The 21592-nt window shown below is 35.6% G+C and overlaps 1 protein-coding gene across 5 annotated transcripts in view; it reads right to left on the bottom strand.

Annotated features, from left to right (window-relative positions):
- Positions 1 to 21592, bottom strand: part of NXPH1 (neurexophilin 1) — a 633630-nt gene that overhangs the window by 220291 nt on the left and 391747 nt on the right. For 3 of the 5 annotated variants that reach the window (XR_006197112.1, XM_042918775.1, XM_042918785.1), the window contains exon 5: positions 6191 to 6844. Coding sequence is in view for 3 of the 5 variants with exons in the window: in XM_042918775.1 (XP_042774709.1) it covers positions 6191 to 6844 (654 nt within the window). In the remaining 2 variants the exon portion in view is untranslated. Of the gene's footprint in view, positions 1 to 3747; positions 4173 to 5254; positions 6845 to 21592 lie in introns of those variants that run through there. The other 2 variants (XR_006197110.1, XM_042918758.1) reach the window with 2 other exon arrangements.

Below are 21592 nucleotides of genomic sequence, written 5' to 3'. Positions count from 1 at the left end.
AATGAGATATTACTTCATACCTATTAGAGTAGCTATTACCAAAAAGGCAAAAAATAACAAGTGTTGGCAGGGATGTAGAGAAAAGGGAACCCTCATACACTTTTGTTGAGAATCTAAATTGGTGCAGTCACTACAAAAAACAGTATGGAAGTTCCTCAAAAAATTAAAAATAGAACTACCATATGATTCAGTAATTCCACTTCTAGGAATCTATCCAAAAAAATTAAGACACTAAGTCAAAATTATACATGCACCCCATGTTCATTGTAGCATTATTTATAACAGTCAAGATATGGAAAAATTCTAAGTATCCATTAAGGGATGGATGAAATGTGTGTGTGTGTGTGTGTGTGTGTGTGTGTGTGTGTGTGTTGTGTGCACAACGGAATGTTATTCAGCCACAAAAAAAGAATAGGATCTTGCCATTTGTGACATGAATGGACCTTGAGGGCATTATCCTAAGTAAAATAAATCATACAGAGAAGGAAAAATTCAGTATGATCTTCCTTATACATAGAATCAAAAAACAGAAACAAAAACAAACAAACAAACAAACAAACAAAAAAAAAAAAAAACAAGCTCATAGATACAAAGAAGAGACTGAAAGTTGCCAGAAAGGGGAAAGGGGTATAGACAAAATGGATAAAAGGGGTCTAAAACGTATAAAATTCCAGTTATAAAATAAACATGTCATGGGGATATGATGTACCAACTATAGTTGGTAATACTGTATTTCATATTTAAAAGTTGCTGAGAGTAGGTCTTCAAAGTTTTTTATCACCAGAAAAGAAATTTTATAACTATGTATGGTGATGGATGTTAACTAGACTTATTGTAGTGATCATTTTGGAATATATACAAATATAAAATCATTATGTTATACACCTGAAACTAATGTAATATATGCCAATTATACTTTAATTTTTTTTGAAAAACTACATGAAATATTTTCAACCTGATTAGGTGATATCACTTAACCATTGCTTTTTACCAAAAACTTTTATAAATTGCAAAAAATAAATTAATTTTAAAATAGGGTTTCAGGGCACCTGGGTGGCTCAGTTGGTTAAAAGTGTCCAACTTTGATTTCAGCTCAGGTCATGATCTCACAGTTCGTGAGATTAAGTCCCGCATCAGGCTCTGGGCCGACAGGGTGAATCCTGCTTGGGAGTCTCTCTCCCCCTCTCTTGCCCCTTCCCAGCTCATGCTCTCTCTCTCTCAAAATAAATAAACATTTTTAAAAATAAAATAAAATAAAACTTAGTTTCAGAACACTGACAAAGTTAATTTGGGCAGTAACAGAAACAATGGCAGGTATTTCATTAAAAAAAAAATACCTGTGTGGCATTAACATATTCTAACAAGTCTCTTGGATTACTTCTTTAAATAGTCACAATCTCAATGGCCAAGTGTACTTCGGTGTTTGAGTAAAGGAATTTGACCATCAGAAATCAATCATATTCTAGTTATCTCTTTGGAACTCTGACATAGGATTAGGAAATAGAAAGTCAGCTCCTGCCAGGTGAGGATGATGTGAACAGAGTTTTGGCTGTTTGTCCAAGTCACTAATTAGAATTCGGGGGAATCAACAACTGGCAACTCTAAAGGCACCTCCAACTGCAACAGCCACTACAGTCACCGAAAGACATTCTCAAAGCCTTCTGCATCCATCACTTCTGGGACCTTTAGACTTGTCCTCCAATCCATCAGTGAGAAGAGACATGTTCTTACAAATGCAGAACCAAAAATATTAAACTGTTTTTGACCAAACTTGGAGCACTTGGCCAGCTTCTTGGCACTGGTAGTCTCCTAATTTTAGGATAAGGAAATTAGAAAATCTTTCTAATTTCTAGACTGTGTTCATACAAACAAATTGAAACTAAAATTTGCTCATGAGAACTCTGTTCTTCCCCATCCTAGTCAAAAGTAGTTGTAGATTTGTTACTTAAAATATTTCTGATAGTACAGGATGTAAAACATAATGATACACCACAATTTTAAATTAAGGATTGTTTCCTTTATGAGCCCAGTCTCTGAAATCAGTCTCTGATATGCATGGGACTCCTGAGAAAATCCTGACTTGGCAACCAGTTTTTCAGAATTCAATTCTGTCTTTAAGATACTCACTTTCTGTCTCCTATAAACTAGGTAAATAGTAATTATCTTTATGCATATTAATGTTTTTAAATTTTGTACTTTTAATGCACCCACTAATTTGTATTTTATTTAAACAAAAATGTAAAGATGTATAATAAATATAAATAGGTAAATCTATCGATAATTGAATAAATATCAATAAATATCTGAAACTGGTACACAAGCCAAGTCTTTAAAAGGCTTATTAGGGGTGCCTGGGTGGCTCAGTCGGCTGAGAGTCCGGCTTCAGCTCAGGTCATGATCTCACGGTTTGTGAGTTCGAGCCCCGCATCAGGCTCTGTGCTGACAGCTCGGAGCCTGGAGCCTGTTTCGGATTCTGTGTCTCTGTCTCTGCTCCTCCCCTGCTCATGCTCTGTCTCTGTCTCTCAAAAATAAATAAATAAACATTTTAAATTTTTTTTAAAAAAAGGCTTATTAAACCCAGCCATTTGAATTTGCCTTAAGCTAAGAGTTGGCATTCAAAGTTGATGATGGAGATGCAAATTGCTTTTCCAAAGAGTTGTTTATATTGGTTAAGCTGCTTCTTACATGTAAAATAGTGGGGAAAAGGGAAAAGACAAAAACACTTTCTCAGGCTTCTCATGATTTTTTTAATCTATTCTGTGCAAAAAAATATGGCTTACAGTTTATTGCTGAAATGTAGGAACCTGAAGATTCCCAGTCCACAGTTTTAAATTTAACAAGTATCTCAATTGCTTGCAGAATAATTACTTCCAGAACTTTAATACTATTCTATTAACAGTTAAACTCCTTCTATTCATGCAGAGAAATTCTAACAAGAGCCATGGACTCAAAAATGCCCAACTGATACCATACCATGACAATGCATCGTTTTTATCATAAGTAGATAAACCAGTAACTTGTATCATTATTCTTCCATGAGGCAAGAATCTGCAATAGTTATTTCTTTGTAGTAATTTCAATTTTACTAAAATGTTTCTGAAAAGAACAATAGGTAATGACAAACACATGTTTGCATTAGGTGCTATTTCCACATTGCAGGTTTTTTCTATAACTTAGCAAAGTAATAAAATAATATTTAAGATTCTAGCGAAGTTGATTATCTTAGACAACCTAAAATTTATTTTCTCCAAATAACAAATAAATTTCTAGTATAAGTAAAACTTAACTGACCAGTCTGTTAAAGCAACAAGTTGGTCTAATAGAGTTTTAATCTAACCCTTAGAACCTTCATCTTCATCATGATCCTTGTCTAGAATAGGAAGAGTATATTGGATACAAACTCCTGTATCATCGTGACTTTTCTATATTACAGAGGGAGGTGATGATGTAGCAATTTGGGATAAGTGTGTACAGGGCCAGAAGAGTCCTGAAAGTTTAGATTTTTAAAAATTGAAAGTCTTGTTGGAAGTTTGTTACATTTTCTTTTTCTTTTAAAGGAAAACTACACAGAAAAATAATTGAATTCATTGGATGTTAGTTAGCTATGTTCTTAAAAAGCAACATTTCAAGAAGAGATTGGAAAGCAGGGCAGATGGGTGGAAATTGAAGTATATTTTTTATCTCATCTTGAATTTGGAATTAAAAAAGGACAGATTAGACCCCGTAATGGAAATCACAGTCCATTAATCAGATGATCCTAAAAATTTTTTTAATGATTTTCTCTTTCTCATTTCGTCCTCTTTTTGCTAAGAGCAACTAACTCCTAAGTGATCATTGTGATAAATAAATCCCAGAATAACAAGATTTATCTGTGGCAAATTTGTCCCACAGTTAGAGTTCATGATGCATTTATTGCCTGTTGTGCCAGATAGAGTCTGTTCTAACATTAGCTTCTAAATTCCACAGCAAATTAATTAATGCATTGATAGAAATGGTTGTCGAGATACATTGGAGGATTTTGAGAGATGGACATTAAATGGAATGATGTGTCTTTGACTTGCAGTTGAAGGCTTTCTTTAGTCAAATCAGTTGCTGAGTCGTCACTTTAGAACTCTGTGGTCTTGTGTTCCCTATAGTACTTCTATTATTTTCTATATGAGAACATACTTATCCTTATGCAGTATGAAGGGAAGATGAAAATGGGTTAGTGTTTTAATTTGGCTTCTTTGGTTAACCTTTGAGACTCTTAATATCCCAATCCCTCATTTGTGACTTTAAAAATGGGTTCCCTTACATATTTTTTCTTCTGTTTATTTCGCTGGGATTATATACAGTAATTTTTTTAAAAGAAAGTTTAATGTCCATAAACAATGCTATATAAATAAATTGATCCAATTTGGTATAAGTAAATTGAACACCTAAGCCTTCTCACTGCTATTGTAATTTTCTCAGTTGAGTTGAATGATAACAGTAGAATCAGGGAAAGCCAGCCACAGTTCTTCAGACATCTTGACTTTCTTTTAAAGAAAAAAAAATTACCTTCTTCTCAATCTCCCTGCTAAATAAAGACTCTACACAGGAAAAAAAAAACAGCTATAATCATTTAGGAGACCTCAATCATCTCTTATGCTCATTGATATTTGGTATTCTTGAATTAACTAGCACGACAGTAAACCAAAAATGTGTGCAATGCTGTATGCCACAACTGTTTGCCAGGCTTGAGACTGAAACTCCTAACTTGTTTTGACTGGGCAACTAATAGCAATTTAGATAGTTCTGTACAAATTTAGAGACATGAGATGCAAAACCATTACTGTATTCCAGCACATTCTTCCTGTCAGAACCATTTAAATCACCATCTTACACAAGCACATATTGAAACTCAACTTTAAGCATTTTATTTTTATGTACATTTCATTTTGTCCAGAAATAAAATATCTAAATACAGACAGACTGTAATGTTGTATATGTATAGCTTTCAACAATACTTGAGCTGAATAAATGCTTTGTACATTAAGTTTGTCTTTTTAATGGAGGTCACAGCTACATTGATAAAATGGATTCCTCATATCCTTTTTTTTTCTTTTTTAACCAATAACAAGCAGAGAGACAAGTACAAGTTAATATTAATAAGCAGCTCAAATAACACTTGGTTAAACTATGTACAATACAAACCATTCATACAAATGAAGACTAGGATATTGAATTTGTTACAATATGTGTAGTAAAGATAAGACAGACACTTATAACTTACATGGTGTCTGTCAGGCATTTCCCTTCTTATATAATGATCAGAACTTGTTTTAAGCAGCCTTAGTTGGTCTCAACTTTGCGAAAGTCCAAAGACTGGTGATGAAAGCTGTAATCCAATGTCTGCCCACATGTAAATTCCAAATGTTTGCTCATCTTTACTGAAAACAGGCTCCCTCCATAGAAAAAAAAAAAAGAGCCATCTTATATTACCTTGAATGTGCCTACTGTATGCTGGAAAAAAGTTACTACACTTTGTTGTGTTCATAAAATAAAGAATACTGAGCTCTAAAGACACATTTTTTTTTTCCATTTGAACAAGCATATACTCCTACAGTAGTATTTACCAGTACAGCTACTCCAAGCAGTAGGAATGCATGAGTGGGGATTATTGATTAGCATGTACTCAAGACTTTAAAAGAGATTTCCAGAACAGCAAGTGTTAGAAACCATTCACTGTCTAGTTAATCCTTTTGCTTGATGATAGTTTATCCTGAACCATTATGAGTCAAATAACGAAAGCCCTCTTGACAGCAATCATGACAGATGCAAGCTGAAATGTATATGAATGTGTGTTTGTGTATATCTATGTGTGAGAGTATGTCTTCAAGTGTGCCTTTAAAACCTGTAGTGATTTACAACTATGCTGAGAGATGAAGCTGACTGGGCAGAAATTACATCGGATTGTTTTCCACTAGCGTCTTTGCAGCCAGTTGACGAGAGCAGCAGTGTAGACACATTCCAGGCAACAGATGTGACCTTCCTCTTTGAGGTAACAGCCCTGTCATATGACCTTTAATTCCTCAGGCTTCAGTCTCACCCATGTCCATCCTCATCCGGAGGGGAAGTAAGGTGTGTCACTGTGGTAGTTGTAGTCGGGGCACACTTTCTGTACTAGTTTATAATCTGTACTATAAAAGGAAATGTAAATACAGATCACCTTGAAGGGCTTGGAGCAGAGCCAGGATACATGACTTTGGGTCTGCTCCTGGTAACAGGTTTTTGAAGGATCATAGTTGCAGAGTGTGTTCTTGGTAGCCTTGTCAACCTTCTCATATTCAATGCGACAGTTAAAAGACTTGGAATCTTTGGCATCAATCACGGTTTGTTGTGCCAAGTCGAATTCCACTATTTTTGTAGGGGGCACCAAGCTGACAGATACATTCCCTTGACCAGTGGAGTTATGCCTGAAATAAACACTAAATGTCCCATTGCCGTGATCTACAATTTTCCCAGTTATCAACAGGTTTAGCTTCACTGTTTTGATGTTGGAATGAAAATCACCCCATCCAAACATTTTCTTAAACTTGCCCGTCTTAACAATGGGCCTTCGCTTGGCCCTGGGCCGAGGCTCTTGTTGGTCTGTGGAGTTCCTCAGCCAGTCCCAAAGGTCTTGCTCAGAATAAGGTTCTGGGGTGTCATATCGCAGGTCTACATCTGTATCATTTTCTTTGCCACGAAAAGTCTGTGACAGGAGTCGGCTGATAGACAAGTCTTTGCTGCTTTCTGTCCATATGTGCTTTAGTGTGGATTTGCTGCTTCCTGATTTTAGAAGTTCTGACTTCCCACCATTCGTTAAATTGGCACATGTGACCTGCAAATGGAACAGAAAACAATGGTGTTTACATCTCTGTATCTGAGAACAGCTCTTTCTCAGAGGCTCAGAATTAAATGAAGATACTTCACTTAAATTATCTTCAGCATTTGGCCAATATTTTCAACACATGATAAAACACCACTTCTATTTTTATATAATGATGGGAGAGAGGAGGTATAGGTGGATAAAAACCACTAAACATGGCTGAAAGACTATATAAAAGCATTGACTTTGACAAGGAAAAGACCATCTAAGATGAGTAGAGCAAACTGCATTCAAACAGAAATGAAACCAGTTATTTCTCAGCACTAAGATCCAAAAACTTTTAAAATAAAAATTTTACAAATAATTGTTACTTTTCTACTTCAAAATTGCCATTAGCTTTAAAACTATATGATTCTCAGAACTATGTCAAACAACATCCTAAATATTTTTGGTCACCCATGCCACAGTTATATTAGAAAAGTCAGTTTTGGCAAGAGACTCCAGTATATTTTAACTGGTCAAAAGAAATCATGTTTATTATCAGCTATTAGTAGCATGGAACATACTGGATAAGACATAATGTTTTTACCCTAAGGGCTTAAAATGTGGTCCAGGAAAAGGGACATAAATGAAAATATCAAATACACAATGTCTTATAGATAATTGTCAATCTAGAGAAGCTAACAACACATGGTCAGTGACAGAGAGGTCACTTCAAGTTGGATATTGAGAGTCACATTCAGAACCATTCTCCTGGGATCCTGGTCTTCTCTCTGGGAAGATTTAGATTCCACAGCTAGACCAGGGAACCCTAAATCTAACTGACTGCTCAAACATTCAGATCTGTCTTGCCAAATTATACAGGCATTGTCCTATATTTCACAGCTCCTATATTTATGTTTTAGTGTAGAAGAAATAAAAGAAAGAAATGAGAATCCATGATGCATTCATTAGTCTAAAGTTAAAGCAGTGACTTCTGATCTTAACATGGAGAGCTCAAGGACAGTAGAGAAGACAGCTAAGGACCCACAGGAATCAAAACAGCCAATACAAATAAACCCTTTAAGATGTGGACTGATTGCCTCTAAGGTAAGTCTGCTGAAGAGCCAAGATTCACAATAAACCTCTATCACCAGCCCCCTCTAGAATCAGTTCTAAGTCCTATCTCAGACATGAGTCTGACTACCACTCAGCAGCCTCATTTGGGCCTGCTAGTCTCCTTCCAAACTGTTCTCAAAATAAGAGGTAATTGCTGGAGAGCTTTTTAATTCAGGCCTACTAGGAATTAGAGCTGCATTCTAGGGATCTCTCCACAGACTTAGGTGCGGAGGCTTCTTGCTAAGATACAACCCTGGCCTGAGAATGGCCTTTTACTCAGTCACTTGTGCTAAAAGGACTCTATCCCAATCCCTAGGGACTAGGGCATAAACTTTAAACCAGTCTTTCTGGAATCCATGCTCAGTGCTGCCACTTTCAAGCTGTGTGCCCTTGGTCAAGTCATTTAACATCCCTTTACTTAGTTTCCTGCAACTGCAAAGTGAGGGTAACAATGGTGCTTACCTCATAGCATGGCTAACACATGTAAATGGTTCAGTTAAATTTAGCTATGTTTGTAAATTCCAAGCTGCTATGTGAAGACAAGTAGAGAAAAAAGGCCACCAAATAGTACATATGGAAGTCTGGCTTGAGAGTAGCTTTGCTCTTGGTCACATGGCCAAGTATTCAGAATCTGCACAGGATAGGTTTCCCAGGGACTTATACATACAAGAGGGCCTGGTAATCTAAACTAGAACAAAATCACTTAGAACTTGTAATCTTGTCTTTTCACAGATTCCTCAGGAACAATGAGCTTTACATTACCAGCTGGTAAATAGTCTTATCTCTGCCCAGCTCAAACTGACAGATGTGAATTCTATGAGGCCATTCCCCTCTAGGATAAACTACCAGTTGAAGCTGGTCTCTTCCCAGTAATGCTGAGCTTTAAAAAAAAAAAAAAAAAAAAAACCCTGCAAGCTAGTTAGTCCCACACAAATTCATTGTATCTGAGACTAAATGAGATTTTATAATGGATTTATGTCCCATGACTATACCCTGAAAAACCAAGATGGCAATATTGGGTAGGCTAACACAAAATGTCACTATTTCAGGCTGCTAGTCTAAGTCCAGTTGCAACCCCTGTGATCCCCAAGGCAATAGTGATACCTTTATAAAAAGATCCAGAAGGCCATTGTGCACAGAGGATAACAGAGGAGAGACCAACACTGACCAAGGGAGAATAAGACCCTAGGGATGGGATGAGGCTCAGAAAAATGGATGGATTGTGGTGGGGATGAGATCACATGTAAGAGAAATACAGATCAGCCTCATGTACATAGTCTCCAAATTCTTAAAACATATTACCCAACTGAAATGAACAAACCTCCTCATGTGGAATCAAGGATGGCTATCATCAGATGGGCCACTATTGATCTTGGGGCAAATACTGGGAATTGAAAGAAGTTTGTCTTTGCTGCCAACTTTCTTTTAGTGCTAGGTTCTTCCCCTTCAGTTCTCCTCAACCCTTGAATTGGTCTCTCTCTTTTCCCCCTGCGCCCAAACTGCACCTTTTCCCCCTGCACCTGTTTTCAGAATCCCTTCATGCCAAAACATTCCAGAAATGGATCATACTCAAGCAGTATGTGAGTAAAAATAGCTAAGTGGCTGCCTTATCAAAATTCAATTTGTTGTTTAACAAGGACTGAATATTAAGTCTTAAAGGGATGAAACTGAGAAATAAATATCCTGTGGGGAGGGGGATGATACATAGAAATGTATGACTTTTCTTAAGGGAAAAGCATAAATTTCCCACCTATCCTCTTCACCTGATAATAAAGTCAGTTCTCTATGGAACAATTTTTACTCTAATATGAAAAGTATAATCCTTAGTAATTCCCAAGTTAATATTATAACTTTATAATTTACAAAACAAATAAAAACAACTACAATTCTCCTACCAATTCACTGAAGGAAGTACATTTCAAAATACACTTTTTCTATAAAACAAACATTAATTTATAAGAGTAGTACATATCTGTTAGCTTGGAGTTTATTTTTTGTATATTTGTTTTATGTTGTCTCAATGAAATCTAATTGGTTAGTCAAACATCCAAATCTCAACTTGCTTGATTATATAAATGTTGTCATTAACACAGCTTCTATATTTATGCTTAAGGTACAAGAAATAAAAGAAACAAACCCATATCCTGTTTTCTCATTTTTACCTGGAATTATATAACTATTTTCCCATTCTTTGGATGACAAAAAAAAAAAAATACAGGAATGCATTTGGTACTGGCTTGTCACTTGTATCTCAGAATCGACACAGTTGATCAGGAGAGGCACTGTAATGAGCACTGGCTCAAGAAGCAGTAATGAATTGTCCCAAAAAAGGAAGTTAAATGTAATTAGAATGCAATCCAGCAATGCCATATAAGGAGTGAAAGAAAAGGAAAGGAAAGAAAAGGAAAGGAAAGGAAAGGAAAGAAAAGAAAAGAAAAGAAAAGAAAAGAAAAGAAAAGAAAAGAAAAGAAAAAAAAGAAAAGAAACATGGAAGTGGGAGATAGGATTTTAAAGGACCAATCTATCCAAAAAAGACACTAAGACTGGCAGGCAGAAAAACTTCTGAATTTCAGATAGAACAGAAATTTAGTTCTAAATTATACTCTCCACAGCTGTAGTGATTATGAGTATGAGTTCTGGAGTCGGATGGCCTCCCAATCCAGGCTGAGGTCTGTAACAGGTATATGATGTAGGGAAGTTTCTCAACTTGTGTATACTTATGTTTTTCTTTTGTAGAAAACAGGAGAATAATGCCCACCTCTCTCATAGAGCTGCTGTGTGAATTAAACAGGACACTCCATTTAAGGCACTAAGAGCAGTACCTGGGCCACAGTGATTGTTCAACATTATTAATACTATTAACATCCTCAAATAGTTTAACCTTTAAATCTCACTACATAATATTTTATGTAAATGAATAATAATAGGATGTGAGAGCAGAAAATATTTTCAAAAGAAAATCTCCTTTTTACATAACCAAAAACTTTAGCAAACAATTAAAAAAAGAAAGCATTTAATTTTGAGAGTTCTTGTATTACAATGAAAAAACATGGCAGGTCGAATAGGCAGTAAAACTCAAGTTAACAAAAAATTAACATAACTTCAGCCATTACGCTGTTCAGCTACCAAATGCAATGAATTTATTTATAATGTGAAAGCCTTCCATTGGTGCTGATTGTCAAGACACCTCTCCAGAACATCTCAGTTTGAGCACAGAATCAAAGCAGGTTTCAGCTGTACTGTCAACAACACAGTCTGGAATATTCTATTCTCTTTCCCTTCCCTTCCCTTCCCTTCCCTTCCCTTCCCTTCCCTTCCTTTCCCTTCCCTTCCTTTGGGTCCATAAGAAATTCCCCAGACATGTCGAGCATAAGCATCCTGATTTATTTTGTTTTATTAGTTCAATAACTATATAGTGAAACTCTGCTAATATTGAGTTAAATAATAGAAATACAAAGATAAATGAAACATGGTCCTTGCCCTCAAGAAGTTCACAGTCTAATGGGAAAATAAATTAAGCATGTTAACAGTGTGATGTATACAACATTCTAGTAGTTAAAATCAAAGTTAAAAGACAGAGAAGATGTAACAGTAGAAATAATCCTCAGATCTTGGAGATAAAAGATGTTTAGGAGTTCAACAGAGAGAAAATAAGCTTAAGGAGAACTTCTAAACATAAGGAACATACTGTGTAAAAGCAAAGAGCTTAGATGGGACATGTTAAATGTAAGAATGGAAAATAGTTCCTTATTGCTGAGCCTTAGGGAGCTCTGATAGGAAGGAAAAGAAGTTGTAAGAAGTGGGTAGAACTTGAAGAAGGTGGGCTAGGGTCATATAGTGATATTCCTACTAAGGCACTGAAACTTAATCTTATAGGTAATGTGGAAGCACTAAATTTTTTCTGTTTTGCTTTTAAGTAGGTCATTCCAGTTCTAGAAGAATCCCTGATTAGACATTGAAAGGAGAGACCTTGAAGGAAGAATGACTGGTAGAATGATTCATTACATAACTAATTGTGATATTTCATTTGAGAAAGTAAAATGAGGCTTAACCAAGGCAACGGAAAAGAAAAAGAGAAAAAATGGATATGAAATATTTCAGAGGTAGGATTAACTCAACTGGATGATTTTTTTGGCTAAGCAGGAATATGAAAAGTTGAATTAACGAGTTTCCTGGCATCTGCAGGGAATACAAAGGTAACAAGTTAGCTGGAAAATATAATTAAATCTCAGAGGAAAACTGGAGGTTAAGGTGCCTGCAAGCCATTCCAGTGGTGCTATCTAAAGAAAGTTGATAACATGGGTCTGAATGTCTGGAGAAACGTGTGAGATGGTGATGTTGATTTTGTAGTATGAATAGATGGCATTCTGCAGATAGAACATGGGGATACAGAAGAAGGCTGGTAACAATATGTAATGCCAATGCTTTGAGGACAAACAGGAGAGGATCCAGGCTAGGTAGAGACAAAGGAGGCTATTAGAAAGAAAATAATGTTATAGAAACAAAGAAAAATTGGGGAGAGTAAAGACAGGCATGGGAAGATTCAAATTCCAAGTAAAAGTCTTGTGTAAAAGTGTAAACACCTGGAGAGAATCCTCTTGACTTTTGAATCCATTGCTAATGGCCTTACTGAAGCTCGTTTTCATGGTGGTGAAGACATGATGCTAGATGAGAAAGAGCAACTAGCTTGATGCATCCGCTCCCAGCTACAGTCAGGAATCACTGGCTGTCTCGTTCTATCATATTGCTTTACATCTTAAGAACTTTCATTTTTGAAACACATACATATACACACAAAATTGAAAGTTTTTGAATCTTACCGAATAAAAAAAGATATTAGTAAAAAGAAACGTTACATCCAGAACACCCTCTACTATTGATATTACGAACATAATAACAAGTTTCTTTTTAAAAGTCACCTGAAGATTCTTTGATGTCAGTATATCTGAGTGGTAACAAAAGCGGTGAAGACTATGGCATAAAGATGAGTACAAATGAAAAAGCTGACAACCTCTAATGAACTCAGTTCTAAAAACACAAAGCATCATGAACTTTTTCTACAAGCAATTTATTCTATACCAGTGAAAACAGCAAATATACTTTCTGACAGTATAATTTGCCATGTCAAAAGTCACCAACGCCCATTCCAAAGGAGCAGGCTTGCCAGCCCAATGATACCATTTCCACAAATTATATGTGTTTGTCTTTCTCACTGTCTTAGAATCCCTAACGATAATAAAGATTCCTAACATAATTAGATGTATGAAATTGAAAGTATACATTAAAAAACATCCAAAAATAGGTGCAAAGAGAAGCGTCATTTCCTGCAACCATAAACACAGACAGAGCTTGGATCTAACATGAAGGGAAAATGTCTGGGGCAGGATCTGTGCATGGGGCTGAGAAGAAAATACGCCTCAGATGGCAGAATGTAAGATATAAGAGCTACCACACTTTGATCTAGCTCTTTCTCTGTATATTTTAGGGCCATACTTTCACATCGCTTTTTCTAATACCTTTTCATTAAAGGCTTACAATCACAATGTCCTACATCACCTTTTAAAATACTTTTGAATGATACCACTTTGGGAAAATAAACCACCCCTCTACTATATTGTCACCTCAATTATGCTCCTGGCCTTATGAGACGGTATATAAACATTTCACTCCTCTACGTGTACTATCTCCAGCTAGAGGTTTCCCCAGATGTTGTGATAAGATGCCTTTTAATTTCTACTAACATGCACATTTTTCTGTCGATCTATTACTATTCAATATAAATAATTTCAAGATTACTTTGAAAATTATGTATTTATTTCATCAACTGTATGAATACTTAAGCCAAAAATTTTAAACAACTTGATGCTTAAGCAATATCTTTCAACATTGAATAACTAATCAGCAAAGTGGTCTTGCTCTATGATTACTTCATTTTAACAATTTTATGATTTGCTATGTTGAAAATATGTTGCATACTATTAGCTGCTATTGGCTAAGGGCACACTATATTCCAGTCATTGTAATTAGTTTTCAGATATGGCATTGTATTGTATTTAAACTATTCAAACACACTTGCTCTCTCTCTCTCTCTCTCTCTCTCTCTCTCTCTCACACACACACACACACACACACACATACTTTAAAGTCAATATTGTTATGTTCAGCTTACAGATGGGGATATAAAAACTCAAAAAGAGCTTGACCAGATTACTGCTGTTAAGTGAAAAAGCTACTCCCTATTATTCCACAGGCTATGTCTTTTACTCTTAAAATTATTTTAAATATGAAATTCTGCATTACTATGTTTATAAGAATATTCAAACATTATAGAATTTATTAAATGAAAAGTAAAAGCCTGGCTTCATCATCAACCTCTTCTCTCTTATAATCCCATCTCTCTCTTCAGAGGTAAAAATCTGTCAAAATTTTGGTGTATATTGTTTATAAATATCTCAACTATTTTTCATATATAAATACTATGTATATAGTGTCATATTTTGTGAATTATATTGTATACTTTCCCATCAACAAAATACTTTAGAGAGACATATCTCTTATACATCCAGGTATGTCATCTTTATTAAAGGGGAAGATAGAATTTTATATATGAATGTACTATACTTCCACTTTTTGTTTACCTTTTGTGATAGATCCTTAATCATTACATTATTTCACAGCCAGGTTACCTATAGTTGTTTTTTAACCTTGATTCTCCTACTTTTTCTGCCATTGTTGTTTCAAATATCTCACTCCTTCCTCCCTTGAGCTGGATTTTAATTTTTATTGATGTATAGAGTTGTGTGATTCTTTTAGAAAGCGTTCAGAGGGGATAAACTAAGTTGTCTATGCCTTAAAATGTCTTTATTGGACATAGGCTTACACTGGGTCAAATGTTCATCATTTAATTCACTTTGTTCTGCTTGACGTTTTTCTCTCCAAAAAATAATTTAAATTTTCTCTATTTCAGGCATTGTGCAATCTCCAGCCTGTTTCTTAGCTAGTTCAGAGAAAAACATGCAGATATTTCTAGATATATGAGGCTTTTCATCAAATTTTCCCAAGAGGTCTATAAACTCTTTGAGGGATGTTCTTCTACAGTATGACATTTTGTAACTTGGGGGAGGGAATACCTCGCATACAGTAACCACTGTATAAATTACCTGTATGGTTTATATTCTTACTTACATCTATTTCAACAGTTAAGGTCATTAACCATTTAGTCACAATCAAGACTGGGGAGGGGTTGGTACATATGACCTTAAGAGATTTCTCTCTTGAAAGTTTTGAGGCTGCACTTGACATTGACAATACCTGAAGTGCCTTTATTACATATGATAAGCCAGAGGAAATGGGTTAGTGTTTTAATACATCAAAAATACATCATTTCCTTATGCTTCAAAGCAGTGCTCCAGGAGCAACAGTGTTGCATTAACAATGAAAAAGCAGACAAGGAACTTTGTGCTTCTCCTTTAATCCAGTAGGTGCTATGAGGTTGTACTGCATACAAACTAAGAAAATGGGCTTTGCAGTCAGAGATCGCAGGACTAACTCCAAAATCTGTTATTTTATCATTAGTGACTCTTTAGGACCACATTTTCTCCAATAGAAAATAGAGATGATACCCCACTCATTGGGTTTTCATGAACATAAAGTAGAAGATTTTATATGTAATACACATAAGAATAGGGCAAACAGTATGAGTTCGACATGTGAGAGCTATTATGCTTGGCTTGGTTATGAAACCCTCAAGAAAAGAAAAACAAGCCTTTCAGAATGCACACTGCTATTCTATTCCTGGTTCTCACTAGAGACATTACATCTGCTCAAATGATCCAAACAAACTGAGATGAAAATTGGCATAATTGTAACAACTCTGTGGTCATCTTTAGCAGTAGGCGGTGATAAGGGACCATACTGATTACATTATGATTTAGTATTGGCAAATGTGGGCAATAATTTATCTTTAACATAATAATTTTAAAAGAAGGCCTCCTGACCAGACTGAACATTCCATGTCATCCTCAAAAACTAGAAACATGGTGTCCCTGTCAGTTTGAAGAATGCTCAAATGGCTAAGAATTTTAGGTATGTTACCCCATGAGTTCTCGTGTTTCCACAGAGGATGGCTCACTTCTAACATAGGGTACTAACTGTTCTCAACATCACTATATTAGAAATTGGTGTGAGTCATGGATAACTGAGCTCCTCACAAGTTTGTATAACCATAATCATTAGCTTTCTCTTTGGTTCCTTTTCCTACAGGTACTCTTAAGAAATTATATTAAAAATCTTCTTCGTTCTTTAACTGCAGGGGAAAAACACACCTTATGAAGAGGCATGAACAATAGTTTCTGTTACTGAGAAATACAGTTTTTCATCCTGTGAAAATATTGTCCCCTCCCTCATGCTTGCTGTATAAACTAATGTAAGTTTTGACACATAAACACATTAATATTAATGAGAAATTAAATGTAATTATTCCACTTAGCCTCACTTAACCCATTCTTTCAGAGTGTAACTATGGATTACCCAGGTTTGCATTGCAAAAGTTGCTTCTTTTGTTAGTATTTTATATTACCTCCATTTAGACTACATAAGGAGTAGCTCATGTAAAGACCTCTGGGTATGTGGTTAATATGATGAACAAAATGTCTAAAATAACATGTTGAAAGAGTATTTCTGGGCTGAAATAAAGCCATTTCAGCATCATTTTCAGCATCATTTTTTCATTACCCTTAAAGAGATTTGAATTTGTCAGTAAATCCAGATGTCTTTGAGGAAAAGAGAAATGTTGCATATGTAGGAATGGCTGGTTAGATCCAGTGTCTTTCTTTCTGAAATTAAGGTTAATACGAGTGATTTTCCTTAAAAAAAAAAAAAGGCTTTTTATATGGATGGTAATGAAGGTCAAAGTGCATGCCTATCTAGCATGAACCAAATGAGGAAGGACTGATTCACCTTACAGCCCTATTTTCAGTAACTTATATCTACATATTGAGTAGTAATAATAGTACACCTTACCCAAAAGAAGCTCAAATTCTTGAGGAATAAGGACTTTGATATTTTTTGAGACAATATACCTACTTACCCTCTGATTATCAAGAGATTGATCTGGAAATATTTCAATAGAGACAAAAAATTATATAAAAGAAGTGATAGAAACTAGTTATAAGGCAATATCATCCCTTTGCCATTTAGGTCCTAGATAGGTTCAAAAATTCTTCTAGGACATCATTCATATCAGGCTACAGTGTGTGGGCACTGCTAAGAGCTTCCCAGTTACAGAGTGGACAGCAAGCCAGACAGCCAACACAGAAATATAATAGGGGCTAAAATCCTAGAAATACAGTCCCTCCATACTACCATAAAAATCCTGTGGACTAGGAATCCCCAGTTTCCTGAAGTGGAACAAATACAGTGTTCTGAGAAGATACAAAATCTAGCAAGGAAAATGGACCCCTCACCATTTCATCAAAAGTTGATGATGATGGAGTTTGAGTTATGTAATAACTTTTGACATTGAGTAAATAAATATTTTTGGATCATGCTTTAGCCAAAGATGTGGTAAAGACACATACACCTAGAGCACCAGGCCCCAGTGGCTCTTAAACGTAGCTCAGGGAAGACACAACTCATGCACAGGGAACTTCAACGGCCAGTGTGTCCACAAAAATAAATAAACAAATAAACAAACAAACAAACAAAACAAAATAATAAAATCCCTTGAAAGCTCTTAAACTAGCCTGTTGTTTTGTTTTGTTTTGCTCTGTTTTGTTTTTCTAAAACCCCTCCCAAAATATTAGCAGGCATTCTTTGACTTTCAGTTTCTTTCTTGTAAGATTCCTAGCACTGGGTAAACAGACTCTATCCTCCACAGATCTCTTATCCAGTGCCCGTCAGCTTTGGAACCAAATGCACCTATTGTCCACCGTCTGGGCTAGATTTCACGTTGGTCTTTACCAACCCCTCTCCGCTATTCTCATGGCATGTGGAATCTCATACCAAAGAGCTAGATGGAAAAAGGATATTTAGGCAGAGAAATTTCATAAACAAGAAAAAAGATGGCCTCTGGATCGTCTTTAATGATAATCCAATTAATCAGATATAGTGGCATGCCTGGAGTCCAAAAAGAAAAAAAAACTTTGCTCTTATTGTCACCAAGGGAACTAAGTAAGCGGTGTCACTAAATCAAAGAAGGATGTTCACCCAAAGTTTATGATATAGGGAGATATAGATCATGAAAGGAATGGAGTAAACAGAGCCCCAAAATGACAGAATGCTGTAAGTGAAGTCACAATGGGAGTTTAGATGAAAATATGTCTACAGTCAGAGCTCTAAAATCCCCTTGACCTTTAATGTAACTTTTTTCTTCAGTTTAGATTATATACCTGTTTTTTATTGTTCTTTTTTTCACTTGTATTAAGTTTTGAATTTTAATTCTCATATAATTAACATACAGTGTTATGTTAGTTTCAGGTGTACAATATGGTGATACAACAATTCCATACGTAACTCAGTGCTCATTACAGTAAGTGTACTCTTTGATCCCCATCACCTATTGGGGTGAAATAGGTGATAGAGATCACCCATCCCCCAAACCTTCTGCCCTCTGATAACCATCAATTTGTTCTCTATAGTTAAGAGTCTGTTTCTTGGTTTGTCTCTCTTTTTCCCTTTGTTATTTGTTTGGTTTCCTAAATTCCACACATGAGTGAAATCACATGGTATTTGTCTTTCTCTGACTTATTTAGCTTGGCATTATACTCTCTGGCTCCATCCATATTGTTGCAAATGGCAATATTTAATTCTTTATTATGGTTGAATAATATTCCATTATATATATATATATATATATATATATATATATATATATACACACACACATATATGTATATATATACACATACCACATCGTCTTTATCCATTTATCTATTGATGGACACTTGGGTTGCTTCCATAATTTGGCTATTGTAAATAATCCCACAATACACATAGGGGTGCATATATCCCTTTGAATTAATGTGTTTGTTTTCTTTGGGTAAATACCCAGTAGTGGGACTACTGGATCATAGGGTAGTTCTATTTTTTATTTTTGAGGAATTGTCATACTATTATCCACAGTGACTGCACCAGTCTGCATTCCCACCAACAGTGCACAAGGGTTTCTTTTTCTCCATATCCTTGCCAACACTTGTTTCTTGTGTTTTTGAATTTAGTCATTCTGACAGGTATGAGGTGATCTCCTTCTAGGTTTGATTTGCATTTCCTTGATAATGAGTGATGTTGAACACCTTTTCATGTGTCTATTGATCATCTGTATGTCTTCTTTGGAGAAGTGTCTGTTCATGTCTTCTGGCCATTTTTAATTGGATTATTTGGAGTTTTTTGGTGTTGAGTTACATAAGTTCTTTATATATTTTGGATACTAACCCTTTATTGGATATGTCATTTGCAACTATCTTCTCCCATTCAGTAGGTTGTCTTTTACTTTTGTTGATCACTTCCTTCCCTTTGTAGAAGCTTTTCATTTTGATGTAATTGCAATAGTTTACTTCTGCTTTTATTTCCCTTCCCTCAGGAGATAAATCCAGAAAAATGTTGGTATAGCTGATGTCAGAGAAATTACTGCCTAAGCTCTCTCTTCTAGGATTTTTATGGCTTCAAGTCTCACATTTAGATCTTTAATCCATTTTGAATTTTTTTTGTGTATGGTGTAAAAAAGTGGTCCAGTTTCATTCTTTGACATGTAGCTGTCTGTTTTTTCCAACACCATTTATTGAACAGACTAATGAACTTTAAAATGACTTATTACAGCATTAGTAATTTGTACTGCCATGAAAACTTTGGATATAACGTATCATAGGATAACTGAAAGAAGGATAGGTTGTTAGGGTAGAATTTCCTTCCCTAGTATGTCCCTACGTTCACTTACTTCCAAACTCTGAGAGGCAGTTTATCCTTTTCAGAAGAGCTGGGTAACACTCTAGTTGCCACTAGAGGGCACAACTAGGACATCTGACAGCTGTCTTTATTCGTGGTGTTGAAGTCAGAATTGTTATCATGAAGGGTTCTGGAGCTCTTTAAAAAAGAAGATAGAGCAGGAAACTTTGTAGTCACTGCTGAGTGACACAGCCCCAGGGAGCCACCTCTTCTGTGAGTTGCAGAGACCAGGAAGGAGCTGCTGTTGCTCAATGAACTCCTACAGCAATCATCACCAACTAAAGAAGCTCTTGTACATCTTCAGTTCCTAACAGATAGTGTGTTAAGGATTAAGACTCTTATATTTATTTGTTTGGAACTAGTCTAGGTCAGTGCACCCTATTTCTACATCTCCAGCCTAATCTTGGCTATGCTTTCCTTTGGCCTTAGAGTTCTGATCATATCTGAATGCATTTTTTACATGTTCTCTTTCTTCCAACTTCAGGACCTTTGCATAGGCTGCTTCCCCAACCTTGGAATCCTTAGAATCCATTCCCATTTGCCTAGTTAAATCTTACTTATTTTATAGCCTAGTTTAAACTTCATTTCCATAGTAATCTTTGATCCTTTCAGGGTGCCCTATACTGTTCATTCACGAAAGTAACACCATTATCTATATTTACTCCTTCCTTCCTACCTTCCCTCCTTGCTCTCCCTCTCTCTCTCACTCATTCTCTTTCTCCCCTTCCCTCCCTCCCTCTTCCTTCCTTCTTCATTTCTTCCTTCCTTCCTTCCTTCCTTCCTTCCTTCCTTTCCATGAACTGTTATCTCCATGATAAACCCACCCAATGTCTTGGTAACTACTTTTTACTACACTTAATAAAATATCAGTTTCCAAGTAGGTGCTCTACAAATGTTGGCTGAATGAATAAATGGATTTTTGAATGGAGTGCCTATCCACACATAATGATATCCTTTTGCTGATGAGCTTGCTGCATAAGCAGATGAACAGCTCATTTTCTGACACAGATAAACGTGTTTATATTGTAAGCCTTTGTGGAGGCTTTGTGTAATTCTGTAAAAATGCAGTGATACAAGAGAAAAGGTGATGTTTTTCTAGGAAAATACAAGTCAGTGGCTGCTACAGGCCATTACAACCAGTCAGAAATGTTGCAGAAAAAATATCCAAATAACTATAAGAATTTTCATTTAAATAAAAGTGAAAAGTGAATAAGAACAGTATTACCTAGATGAACATAACTGTATTTTGGAGGTTGACGAACATCAGAAAGACTTAACAAAACAAGTATGGTCTCTCAGATGGCAAGAAACTTAGTACCATTATCTGAATTTTCTTTCTTGAATTTCTGGAAATTTGATCCTAAATATAATAATGAAAGAAAATGCTGATGGGATTCTAAAAGCAGAAGTTCCTTCAACAAGAGCCTGCCAAATTTTCTGGGGGCATTTTCTTTGCACTATTCAAGTGTACATTTGTATTGACAAATAATAGTTGCTTTGAAACAGACAGACATGTGTTAGGCTATTTCTTTGCATAAATGCCATTTGCTTGGAAAATGTAGTAGGTTTTATAAATGTGAAGCAATACAACCAGTTTTATGGGTGTGTTTGCAAAGTCTCAAAATTAAACTGTAAAAGTGTCCATTAACAGTACAAATTAAATTGTTATTAAAAAATTTGAGTCTCAAAGGCATTTTTGGCTTTACTCTAGAATTGATAGGT

The sequence above is a fragment of the Panthera leo genome, chromosome A2 (assembly GCF_018350215.1).
Source record: "Panthera leo isolate Ple1 chromosome A2, P.leo_Ple1_pat1.1, whole genome shotgun sequence".
Lineage (NCBI taxonomy): Eukaryota > Metazoa > Chordata > Mammalia > Carnivora > Felidae > Panthera > Panthera leo.
Note: the sequence above shows the minus strand (reverse complement) of the source record. Positions and strands in the feature narration are given on the sequence as shown.